Source organism: Eupeodes corollae, chromosome 1 (assembly GCF_945859685.1).
Source record: "Eupeodes corollae chromosome 1, idEupCoro1.1, whole genome shotgun sequence".
NCBI classification, from domain to species: domain Eukaryota; kingdom Metazoa; phylum Arthropoda; class Insecta; order Diptera; family Syrphidae; genus Eupeodes; species Eupeodes corollae.
Genome location: NC_079147.1, coordinates 290,762,625 through 290,775,768, shown reverse-complemented (window position 1 = coordinate 290,775,768; position 13,144 = coordinate 290,762,625). Strand labels below are relative to the sequence as shown.

At 25.9% G+C, this 13,144-nt stretch overlaps 1 protein-coding gene across 1 annotated transcript in view; it reads right to left on the bottom strand.

Annotated features, from left to right (window-relative positions):
• Positions 1 to 3,286: 3,286 nt before the first annotated feature.
• The window catches only part of LOC129939973 (CUGBP Elav-like family member 4), a 341,004-nt gene continuing 331,146 nt past the window's right edge, over positions 3,287 to 13,144 (bottom strand). The window contains exons 7-9 of the mRNA XM_056048184.1: positions 11,361 to 11,537; positions 10,910 to 11,074; positions 3,287 to 6,079 (exon numbers count right to left, since the gene is read on the bottom strand). Coding sequence (XP_055904159.1) covers positions 10,947 to 11,074; positions 11,361 to 11,537 — 305 coding nt within the window. The 3' untranslated portion in view covers positions 3,287 to 6,079; positions 10,910 to 10,946. The remainder of the gene's footprint in view (positions 6,080 to 10,909; positions 11,075 to 11,360; positions 11,538 to 13,144) is intronic.

Genomic DNA, 13,144 nt, shown 5'->3' with positions numbered 1-13,144 from the left:
TTTTACAATAAATTTTTGTTGTTTGGTTTTTTTAATATATTTTAAAATTTTTAATTGATTTCTAAGAATTTATTTTTGTTAAATTTTTAATTTAAAATTAAAAAAGAAATGCGAATAAAATGAATATTTAATTAAAAAAAGAAATAAAACAAAAATTCCGATGTTTTTTCTTTAAATGGTATTTTTTTGTTTGGTTTTAAATATATATAATTTTCAACTAGTTAAATATTACATAATGTGTATATTTAATTTTAATTCGCTAAATGTGGTTCCTCTCTATAAGAACAAAAAAATTAAAAATTTATTGATATGATGAACGGAGAGTCAAAAAATGTTTTTTTTTATATTTTTGTTTTTTTATTTTTGGTTTGCGAAAGTTTAAAAATATGCATAAGTTAGTTTTGTATGATTTTAAGTTATACAAAGTGTATAATAGATGAAAAATACTGATATTTGGCAATATTTCAAATGAATTTAGTTGTTTTTATTTATTAAGAGAATGTTGGATGTTGAAGCCCTTTTATTTTCCAAATAGCTTTGCTTTTTTGTTTATCAATAAATATCATTAAATGCAAAATTAAAAAAAAGTAATGTTAAAATAGTTTTTAATAAACGTTTTAAAACTTAATTTATTTGAAAAAAGGATATTTCTTAAGTTATTGACGTTAGGTAATTTTTTTTACTCATTCTCATTTTTCTACTAAAATAAAACATTATATCGTTTTTTTTTTATTTATTTGGCAGCACTTTTCCATTGACATTGGCTTTGACAGATGTCAATGAATAGTGATCAATTTATTGATCATTGCTTTAATTAGTATCAAAGATTAGACGTTACAATTTGTCCAACATAAATTTGGTGCTCCAAACAATATTTGAATGTGACATTTTAGATCTTTAAATGTTTGTTCAGTCTTTGACTATGATAAGTCAGGAATTAAAGAGTAATAAAACTTGCTTTTGCCTTGTTTCTTACGAACTTTTAACGATTTTGGCCTACAACGACACATTTTCAAATTCTTTTTCAAAAATTTGGAACTTTGAAGGTTTTTTTTGTAATGCTCATTTAGCAGCCTTTGCTTTGAAAAGTCAGGAATTTAAGAAGTAAAAACCTTGCTTTTGCCTTGTTTCTTACGAACTTTTAACGATCTTGGCCTACAACGACACATTTTCAAATTCTTTTCCAAAAATTTGGAACTTTGAAGGTTTTTTTTGTAATGCTCATTTAGCAGCCTTTGCTTTGAGAAGTCAGGAATTTAAGAAGTAAGAACCTTGCTCTTGCCTTGTTTCTTACGAACTTTTGGGCTGCAGGGAAACATTTTCAAAATCTTTTCCGAAAATTTGGAACTTTGAAGGTTTTTTTTTTAGTTCTCATTTAGTAGCTTTACTGTGAGAAGTCAGGAATTTAAGAAGTAAAAAACTTGCTCTTGCCTTGTTTCTTACGAACTTTTAACGATTTTGGACTACAACGAAACATTTTCAAATTCTTTTCCAAAAATTTGGAACTTTGAAGGTTTTTTTTGTAATGCTCATTTAGCCGCCTTTGGTTTGAGAAGTCAAGAATTTAAGAAGTAAAAAAACCTTGCTTTTGCCTTGTTTCTTACGAACTTTTAACGATTTTGGACTACAACGAAACATTTTCAAATTCTTTTCCGAAAATTTGGAACTTTGAAGGTTTTTTTTTTGTAATGCTCATTTAGCAGCCTTTGCTTTGAGAAACCAGGAACCTTGCTTTCGCCTTGTTTCTTACGAACTTTTAACGATTTTGGGCTACAACGAAACATTTTCAAATTCTTTTCCAAAAATTTGGAACTTTGAAGGTTTTTTCGTAATGCTCATTTAGCAGCCTTTGGTTTGAGAAGTCAAGAATTTAAGAAGTAAAAAACTTGCTTTTGTCTTGTTTCTTATGAACTTTTAACGATTTTGGACTTTAACGACACATTTTCAAATTCTTTTAAAAAAATTTGGAACTTTGAAGGTTTTTTTAAGTTCTCATTTAGCAGCCTTTGCTTTAAAAAGTCAGGAATTTAAGAAGTAAAAAACTTGCTTTTGCCTTGTTTCTTACGAACTTTTAACGATCTTGGGCTACAGGGAAACATTTTCAAATTCTTTTCCAAAAAATTGGAACTTTGAAGGTTTTTTTTGTAATGCTTATTTAGCAGCCTTTGCTTTGAGAAGTCAGGAATTTAAGAAGTAAAAAACTTGCTTTTGTCTTGTTTCTTACGAACTTTTAACGATCATGGGCTACAGGGAAACATTTTCAAATTCTTTTCCAAAAATTTGGAACTTTGAAGGTTTTTTTTAGTTCTCATTTAGCAGCTTTACTGGATGAAGTCAGGAATTTAAGTAGTAAAAAACTTGCTCTTGCCTTGTTTCTTACGAACTTTAAACGATTTTGGGCTATAACGAAACATTTTCAAATTCTTTTCCAAAAATTTGGAACTTGGAAGGTTTTTTCTTAGTTCTCATTTAGAAGCTTTACTGTGAGAAGTCAGGAATTTAAGAAGTAAAAAACTTGCTTTTGCTTGTTTCTTACGAACTTTTAACGATTTTGGGCTACAACGAAACATTTTCAAATTCTTTTCCGAAAATTTGGAACTTTGGAGGTTTTTTTTGTAATTCTCATTTAGCAGCCTTTAGTTTGAGAAGTCAGGAATTTAAAAAGTAAAAAACTTGACTTTGCCTTGTTTCTTACGAACTTTTAACGATTTTGGACTACAACGACACATTTTCAAATTCTTTACCAAAAATTTGGAACTTTGAAGGTTTTTTTAGGGTTTTTTTCTTCTTAAGTACAAATAATCAAAATAAAAATGGAGAATTTTATTATGATTGGGTTTGGATCAAAAGTTGTTCTTTGTTCTTGAATACACAATTGTTGAATGAATGCCTTGTTCTTAAATTGAATGCTCATAAATCGCACTAACATTAAGAGAGGCCGTGCTTTGGGCGCCATTTAAGCGTTTGCAATCATTGAAATAAAAATAAAACATATTATCGACTTGATTTTATTGATAACAAATCTAAAAAGGGCTTCTTTAAGATAAAACTAAACAGAATCTCTACTTTTTGCTTACATCGCTATTCTATCATGAGAAAATTGAAAGAAAAAAAAATATTCGAACCAATTAAGTTTTCAAACGATTTGATTTGATTGAAATAAAATAATAAATAAAATTTTCATTTTCTTTAACTCTCAATACTTTGTAAAAAGGTACATTTTCTCAATATACTTAACACATAACCTTATGTGTATATTTTTATTCGTATATTTTATTTAATGATATTTTATTCTTATCCTTATCCTTATGGTTTTTTTGTTTTTTGTTTTTTCTTTTTGTTTAATTTAATTTTTATTTATTTTATTTGGTTCGAAAATTTTGCTAAAATGTATGCGTAATAAAAAAGTATGATTTTTGCATTTTTCTTCTTCTTCTTATTGTTTTAAAAAATATTTTTTCTTTTTTGTTTTATTTAAATATGTTCTTTTCACGACATCGATTTTTTTTTTGTTTAAAAATTATTATTTTTTTACAATTTTATTTTTCATTAATTTTCGTATTGACAATGCCACAATTAACGAAAAAACAAGAACATGAAAATTGAAATTAATCAAATGAATTTTTTAACAAATAAACGAACTGTACAATGACATAAATTTGTATATATCTTCTTTTGTTTTTGTTTAAATTTATTTTTCATGTGTAAAGTTTTTTAAAACTTTATGTTTTTTTTTTTATTTTTTTAAATACTCATTTGATTTCTTTATATTTTTTTTATAGACAAATCACAGCCCATTCGTGGAATTTAATTTAAAACAAATAAAATAAAAATCATACATATTTATTAAATACATATTTTTTTAATATATTCTTTTATGTTTTTTTTTGTTATTAATGAAGAAAAATGTATTTTCCTTGTTTTTATTCGGACCAATTTTATAATTTTTATAACGAAAAAATTAAAGCTGTTTTTAATGTTTTTGATATAATTACGAAAACAAAAGATTAGAATAAAATATAAGAACACACCTAAAATATTGCCAAAATCAATGCTTTTTGTTCGGTAGTATTTTGTTTGTTTTATGTTTAAACAACATTATTGGCTTAGTTTCTAACAAATAGTTTTGTTTTTTTTAAAGGTTAAATTTTTTAAGTAGAATTTGACTAGAATTGTGTTTTTTTTTTAATTTTCTTCAAATTTTGGATGTTTTATTTATCAGGGCATATATAGTGTTTTTATTTTTTGTTAATTTAATTATTTCCTTCTAAATCTAAAAATTAAAATTGAGAAAAATTTGTATTATCATTTAGGCTTTTTTTTAAATTTATTTTCTACAATATACCTACAAACGCACAGATAAAAATTGTGTTGCTTAGGGGGGACTTTCATCCGCCTTATATACATATTTATATATATTGTTTTATACAAAAAAATGTGCCTTGCATATAAAAATATATATAGATATATATATACAGAAATATTAGTTTCGGGTTCCTTTGAGTCTGATTTAAAAGTGCAGAGGATGTTTTTTTAAAATTGTTTTTTTCTTTTTTTAAATTGAACTTGAAGAAAAAATTATTATTTAGAAAAAAAATAAATCATACACCCCTTGCGCTTAAAAATAAGCACAACATTTTACCCAAAAAAAAAAAGAAATATAAAATGCTTCTACATGGCTCTACCATTTTTTTTACAAACTAAATAATTTATATCTACAAGTTTGGTTTGTTTTTTAATTAATTAATTAATTAATTAATATATTGTTTTAGAGAAATACTCCTTATTTCAGTGAAATTTCTTATTTATTTGGCTTATTAGCTGTAGATTCAATTTTAATTTTATTTTTAGTCAAAAATTGTTTTGTACATTTCTTTCTCTAATTTTATTATTAATGATAATAATAATAATATTTTTGTTTATATAACAAATTCAAAATTAAAGAAAAAAAAAAGATTTAAACTTATTAAATATTGTTGTTTGACTAAAATGATAAGGAACAAAATTATATAAATACTAATGGCATAATCATTATGCATTTTTGTTTTGTTTTGGTTTATAAAAATACTAAAGATATTTTTGTTTAAATGTATATATATGTATAGTAATATAATATAGTATATTTTTGTTTATAATTATAATGAATAATGTTTTGTTTTTGTTTGTTTAGTGTAATATCTAATCATTTTTTTTTGTTTTGTTTTTAGTTTTACTTAAATTTAATAGTTAAGCATTTTCCTCTCTTATCTTTCTGGTTTTTGTTTTTTAGTATTATATGTTCATAATTTGTAATTATTATGTTCATTAAATTTAATTTGAAATTAAATCTAACTAGATTTACTTGTTTATTATTTTGTTTTTTGTTTTTGTTTTTTGGTTTCTTTGCGATTAAAAATTTAACAACAGATTAGTAAAAATTCTTAAATCAACGACTTTTATTTTTATTTTTGAAACAAAAAACAAAAAACTATTTAAATAAATGTTACAACATTAAGGTAAATTCGAATTGTTATTTTTACTTCTTCTCCTTTCTTCTTATTATTTATATCCTTCAATATAATATAATATATATGTTTTCATATATTTATATATATATATTTTTTATTTTAATAATAATGTAGCTTCCAAATTATGCTGATGAAAGTGAATTTTTGTTTTTATAATACAATTTTTTGTTTATATTTAAAGATATATTAAATTCCTTCAAATTCCCATTTTTTTTGTTAAATTATTTTTTTTTAATTATTATTTCTTATTTTTTTTTTGTATAAAAATTGTTTGAAAACCCCAGATCATATTGGTCGCTCTCCAGTCAGTGTATAATATATATATATATTTTTTATACAATATAATATTGTTTTTTGTTTTTTAATTTTTTTGGTTTTGTTTTTATATTATAATTATCATTAATTAAAATACGCTAACAAATGATTTTTTTAAAGTTTTTTTTTGCTGTTGTTCATGTTGTGTTTTTTTTTATAATTTATAAATTTAAATACGATATTTGGCAAATTTTTCTATTTTTTTTTAAATATATCAAATCGAGTTTTTTATTGAATTTTCCATTCCGGAGGCTCATCTGAAATTAAAAAAGAAAAGTTATATTAAGATTGTTTCGAATGTTTTGTACTTATAAAATATTGCATGCAAGAATCTCCAAAAAAATCTTTCATTTTGAGAATACAAAACGGGTATTTCTTTAGAGAGCAAGTAAAGTTATGAAGAATGGAAACTCCATCCTTAATGTCTATTTTTCAGTTTTCGATAATGATAACAAACAAATTCCAACTACAATTACTTTTAGTTAAAATCTCAATTCACTTTTTTTAATTACTTAACAATGTAATGGACCTATTACAATTGCTAATTACATGTAATTGCAAAGCGTCAATTACTTGAAATTTAATTACATAATGTAATTGAAAATAAAAGTAATGATCAAAAAAGCAGTAATGAAAACATTTTCTAAGTAATGGAAAAATGGTCAATTACTAAGTTCTTGTAATTGAAATGGAAATTGAAATTAATTACGCAAAGTAATCATTTTTTTCTTAACTCTGTCTTAAATTGATTGTGGAGCATTTAAATTCTCGTGGCACTAAGGAAGAAAGACGTTAGATCACAGGGTTTTGGTAGCAAATTTTGATAACCTTTTCTGAGAAAAAACAGGGGCATAAAACTTTTCATGCAAAGCTGCGAATTGTAGTTTCAATAATTTTACCCGTTTTGTAAGTAATTTTAAAAAAATCAATGCGTTGTTAACGTGTTTATTATTAACTTCCCATAGGAAGTTATTGTAATGGGTCCGATTTGTCAAATTGAAAATTTTGACATTTCTCGACGTTTCAAGGTCCGTAAAGTTGAAATAAAAGATTTTTAGAAAGATACCTGTACGTGCGTGTGTATGTACGTTCGTACCTTCGCGACATTTTTTTCGTCGTCCATAGCTCAAGAACCAAAAGAGATATCGACTTCAAATAAATTTTGTTATACGGATAATAAGGCAGAAAGATGCAGAAAGGGCTCTCAAGAAAATTGCGTGGGTTGTTTTCTTACGAATCAAAAACGCTAGAGACTTGAATTAAATTTTATAATTGTAACGTGATATCAAAGAAGTATATTTTTTGAAAAAAAAAATCCATTTAACGGTTTTTTTTTATAAATCAAAAAAACTGAAAAAAAATGTTGTCACCTCCAAAATTTTCATCTCCAAAACAATTTTGTGCAAAGAAAAATAATGTTTTTGACATCTAATAAAATTTTGAAAAAAATCGAATTGACAGTTTTTTTTTTAATAAAAATCTAAAAAAAACATTACTCAAAGTTGGTAAAAATTGAATATCGATTCAAATATCTTTTCAAAAACTTGAAATTTATCCTTCAAACTTATTGTATCTTATAAAAAATATTGTTTTCGACATTCAGAAAAATGTTGAGAATAATCGAACTGACAGTTTTCTTACAAAAAATAAAAACCTTAAAAACAATTAATAAAAGTTGGTAAAAATTGATTTTCGACTCAAATATCTTTTCAAAACGTTGAGATATTGGCTTTAATTTACTTTTATCTTTCACAACATCTTGTTGTCAACATTCATTTAAAGTTTGAAAAAAATCGAATTGACAGTTATTTTACAAAAAATAAAAACCTAAAAAAAATTTATAAAAGTTGGTAAAAATTGATTTTCGACTCAAATATCTCTTCAAAAATTAGAGGTAATAGCTTCTAATTAATTTTCACTTATAAAAAATATTAATTTCAACATTAGGACAAATATTTGAGAAAAATGGAATTGACAGTTTTTTACAAAAAATAAAAACCTAAAAAAAAATAAATAAAAGTTGGTAAAAATTGATTTTCGACTCAAATATCTTTTCAAAAATTTGAAATATTGGCTTCAACCTAATTTTATCTTATAAGAAATATTGTTTTCAACATTCGATAAAATTTTGAAAAAAAATCGAATGGACAGTTTTGTTTACAAAAAATAAAACTCTAAAAAAAAACAATACTTAAACTTGGTAAAAATTTACTATCGACTCAAATAGCTTTTCAAAAATTAAAAATATTGGCTTCAAACTTATTTTATTTCAAAGAAGATATTGTTTTCGATATTCAGTTATTTTTATAAGAAAATCCAACAGTCCGTTTTTTCATAAAAAATTAAATCTACATAAAATAGTACGCAAATTTGGTAAAAATTGATACGAGTACATATAGACAAACTCTTAAGCAAGACAACTCTACAGATGGGATGGGAAGTTATCAGTGTGGATCGCATCCCACTGATAGGGGGGGGGACCTAAAGTTTTTAACCCGAATCCGAACGTCTAATTTGAGAAGGCACTCTTTCATGACAAGAATTACTCTGGGAGAATTTGTCAATTCCTCGCAAGAGGCAGTACCTGTGAAAAGACTTAAGGTGGCATAGGCAGGGATCGAACCCACGTGTTTATACTTACACTTTTATTTGGCCAGTTTATATTTCTGAGATTTTTTTAAGAATTTACTTTGCAAGAAAAATATTCGAGTAAAAACATTAAACTATTTGTTTTCACCTGGCAGTCAAATAGTTTAGCTTTGCATCTATTTTTATCCTTTTCAATCTATGCCATAGAGTATTCTTGAAAAAATACGAATTCTGTTCTCAGATTTCTGACAGAAAAAATGAGAAATTTTGTTTATATTTATTGGACTTTATAGTTCCGTGTTACTCTGACACAATCAACGACAGCAAGCTGAACAAGCCTAAACTCATTTTGGCATCTGACAGATACTGTCGTTAATATTTCAATTTCTTTCTTCTGATTTCAACGCGTCGCATCACACGAACTTCATTTCAGTATTCTTAGCTTTTACTACGTTTTTTTTCTATAATAATAAAGTTATTTTTGTATTTAGTAATAAAATCGGTTTGGTATTATTATTCTTTTTCAGTTCATCAACTTGCGCAGATTGAATAATCTTTTCCAATAATATTTTTGAGAATACGGAAATCTCTGACATCTTAAAAATATGAATTGTAGTTCCTGTAAAATGTCAAAACATTCATCAAAAGCGACATCTATCTGCATATATGCGCATATTTTGAAATATTGACATTCAAGAAGCTCAAAATTCTTTTTCGAGTTGTAACAAAGTTTTTAATGTTTTTCTTGCTCCTTTATATTTTGTATGTAACTTTAAGAGCAAGTACGCATGACTTAAGGGGCTTGCACAGAGCGAATGACGAATGAACGAATGGGCGAACATACGTGATTTTACACATTTCAAAAAGTCAATTTGAAACAAAAACACATTTAAATTATAAAAAAAAACAATTGGAACTTATGTTATGATAAAAAAATTTGCATTTTATTCTCTAAAACAAGACAATTTTGTAAAAACAATTTGGTAGTATCGAATTGCAGTGTGGTTGGTACGAACTGTCAAACGCTATTCGCGTTCCACATTCCATCCACAGTACAACGAATAAATTGTTCGCGCTCAACTTGACCTCAAAATTATACCACTCTTGTTTTGTTTGTTTTAAAGGATAATTTCAAATTGACAATTCGTCGCTGTTTGCTAATAGAAATAAAGCTCATGTGAAAGAAAAGTCAAAATATGCGAACATCCACAGTTCGTAGCTCATAGTTCGTAGCTCATGTGCAAAATGCTTAAGCCGTGTTGTTTGTTTTAAAATCTACCAATAGATACTTTCAGAAATCCTATCTTCGTGTCAATTCTTTTTGACAAACAATTTACATTTTCTGAAAGTACCTGATGTCAATGTCAACTCTGCCTTAAGAGAAAAACACAGTTATGACACTTTTGTTGTAAAACTGTGAACTGCGACATTTCCACTATTTTTTTACTTGTTTTTTTTTTTTTTATTTTTAGTAAAGGCCTAATTTTAGTCTGCAAATGTCAAACGATGACAAATTCAAAAGTGGCAGCTGTTTAAAAAGAGGGTTATTCAAAATTAATTCTGATATCCATATAATTGGAAAATATAAAAGTAATTTTCTTGACATTTAGGTTTTAAATGCATATAAAAACTTTTGAAGTTTTGGGAAAAACCTGTCAAAAAAACTGTGATATTTTCGCCATTTTTGTATTTGTTTTAATTTTTAGTAATGGCCCAGTTTTAATCTATCAAATGTCAAACGATGACAGATATAAAAGTGGCATCTGTTTAAAAAGCGGGTTATTCAAAATCAAATATATTATCCATATAATTGAAAAATTGTACAGTATTTTTTTACATTTAGGTTTTGGCTGTATATTAAAAATAGTTGAAATTTCTTGAGCGTGAAATCTCTTAGCTCCAACATCTTTTCAGAGTTATAACAGTAGAAGTTGAAATGTATTCCTTGCTCCTTGATGTTTTTGTACCAAGTGGTTTATTTTACTTTTAAATCTCCTAAGAGGTATTTTTAGAAAAGAGTTCAATTTAATTTTAAAAACTTCAATGGCATAGTTTCTCCTTTACAAATGTCAAAATATGACAGCTTTAAAAGTGACAGCTGTCCAAATATCGAGATACTAAAAAATAAGACCTCATAAAATTATACCGCCTTAAATATTATGAATACATTTGTTGGGCATTCGGTTTAAAGGTTGATATTTGGAAAAAGGTCTAACTTCTTTTCTGAGTTGTAACACCATTGTTAATGTTTTATTTTACTCCTTCGTATTTTTCGATAACTATAAAAGGAAATACCTGTGACCAAGGAGTGTTTTTTTTTTTTAATCTAACAAGACATTTTTATTTATTTGAGATCCAATTTCCGTCTCCTTTTTTGAAAGTGTAAAATTTACGTACGAACTTTGACATTTTCTCAAAGTAATTGATGTAGTAAATGTCACCCCTGCCTTAACTTAAATCTTAAAAAAAGAAAAATGAAAAAATATCTAAATTCTTACCTGGCATTAGTTTCTTCACTTTCGAGAACTCGTGTTGTTAATAGGGTCGACTAGCATCTTTTGGCCGCTTCAATTGAACTTTCAGTCTTTTCATGCCAATCTGAAAGCCATTCATTGCTTGAATGGCAGCTTGAGCACTGGCAGGATTATCAAATGATACAAATCCTGCAAGAAAAACGGAAATAATATATTAGATGTATGTTCATATGTATTATTAGAAAAAAGGATGATGTGTGAGTGGGGGGTGCACATTTAAATTACATTTATCTTTTGCACAACAGTATAAGGTCAAAAGGAGTAAAAGAAGGATGACTAAAAAAAGAAATCCTTATATTGTGTCTCTCTGTATAGAAGGATTGCAATAAAGAACCTTTTTTTTTCGTGAGGCTTTTTTTGTATACATATGTAGGTATAATGTTTGTATGTATATAAAGTTATTAAGTTTACTTACCAAAACATTTACTCTGATTTGTAGCACGATCGATGAAAACTTTCGAACTGATTACATTACCAAATGGCAGGAACATCTGCATTAGTTCGGCATCACCAAATTCTTGTGGTAGATGGTAGATAAACAAATTACAACCCTCTGGGCCAGAAATTGAACATCCTGGGAACATCAGGAAATCTAAAATGAAGCAAACAAGGAAAAAAAGGGTTTATCGTCAAATTGTGGATGATGTTGTTTTTTTTTTTTTTGTTGGTTGTTGTTGGAAAAATTGCAGAGGGAAAAGTCATATATGATGGAGAGATTTATTTTTGATCCTTTTTATAGATTTTTGTTTTTTTTACTGACGAAAGAGATAATTTGTTTATTACACAAGGTCCAGCGGTTGGGAAATTAGGATTTTATTTTTATTGGTAATGGTAGTTTTATATGGAACACCTATCGTTGAGGGATTTATAAAAATGGCTATTAGGCTTAAAGCCACAACGTTTTGGTTATATATATTTTTTTTTAATTTTTCGTTCGGCTTTAGTGTTTGAGTTTGAGTCTTAATTTAAATGAGAATAAGTTAACTTTTGAACCAAAAAATGAGGTTAAATATTAAACTATGAGTTCTGTTAATCTTGATTCATTAAATTTGGTGAGCTTATTCAAATTCAACATTTCAAAAACTACCTATTTGCGTTTGCTATAAAAATCATTTCACTTACTTTCAATACAATACAAAACAGATAGAAATAAGTTTTAGGCTCATTTAAAAATAAAAACTTGGAACTTAATCATGGAATGTACCTTTGATGAATTTTGAGGGGGGTGGGGGGAGGTCAAATATTACAGTTGGGAAAAACTATTACCAGACAATTTAATCACAATTACTTGTACTTGAAATCTCCACAAACTTGTTCAATTACTTTAAAATGTAGTTGAGGAATTTCAATTACTAATGATGTTTAATTGGAAAGCGTCAATTACTTGCAATTCAATTGAAAATAAAACTAATAAAAACAAAAATTGAGGAATTTCAATTACCATTTACTTTTAGTTGTAAAGCGTCAATTACTTGCAATTTAATTGAAAATAAAACTTATAAATTTAAGAAATTTCAATTACTAATTACACTTAATTAGAATGCTTCAATTACTTGTAATTTAATTGAAAATAAAACTAATGGAAACTAAAGTTTAATTACTTTGCCAATGATCAATTGAATTCCACTTTATTAAAATAAATATTGTTTTATTTCGACATTTTTTAGTTCCATTATTGTTTACTAAAGTATGAAAAACTTTATGAACTACAACTGAGAAATAAATTAATTCAAATGTAATTAAAAAGTGTTTTACTTCAAGAACTTCAAGAAACTTAATTTAGATGATTGAAATGTACATTTCTTCAGTTACAATTAAAAGTAATTAAAATGTATACATTTTCAATTACAATTACTTGTAATGATAATGGACAAAGCAATTAATTACCCATTGCTTTTAATTGAAATGGAAAGTAATTATAATTTCAAAACTCAGTAAAATATTAAACAGACCAAATTAATAATTGTTCCCCTATTAAATTAAATCATATATTTTTAAATCCTGTGGGTCAGTTCATATTTTGGAGCCTTTAAACTTCAAAAAATGGATTTTTTAATTGACTTGTGTTTAATTTTTAGCGAATTCATCTTCTTTACTGAAAAACAAACAAGATTTGGGTTTAAATATAAACATAAGGCTTACTTAAGTATCGTAAAATTGGGTCTAAAGGTTGAGGAAAAAAATTGTTAGAAATGCTCA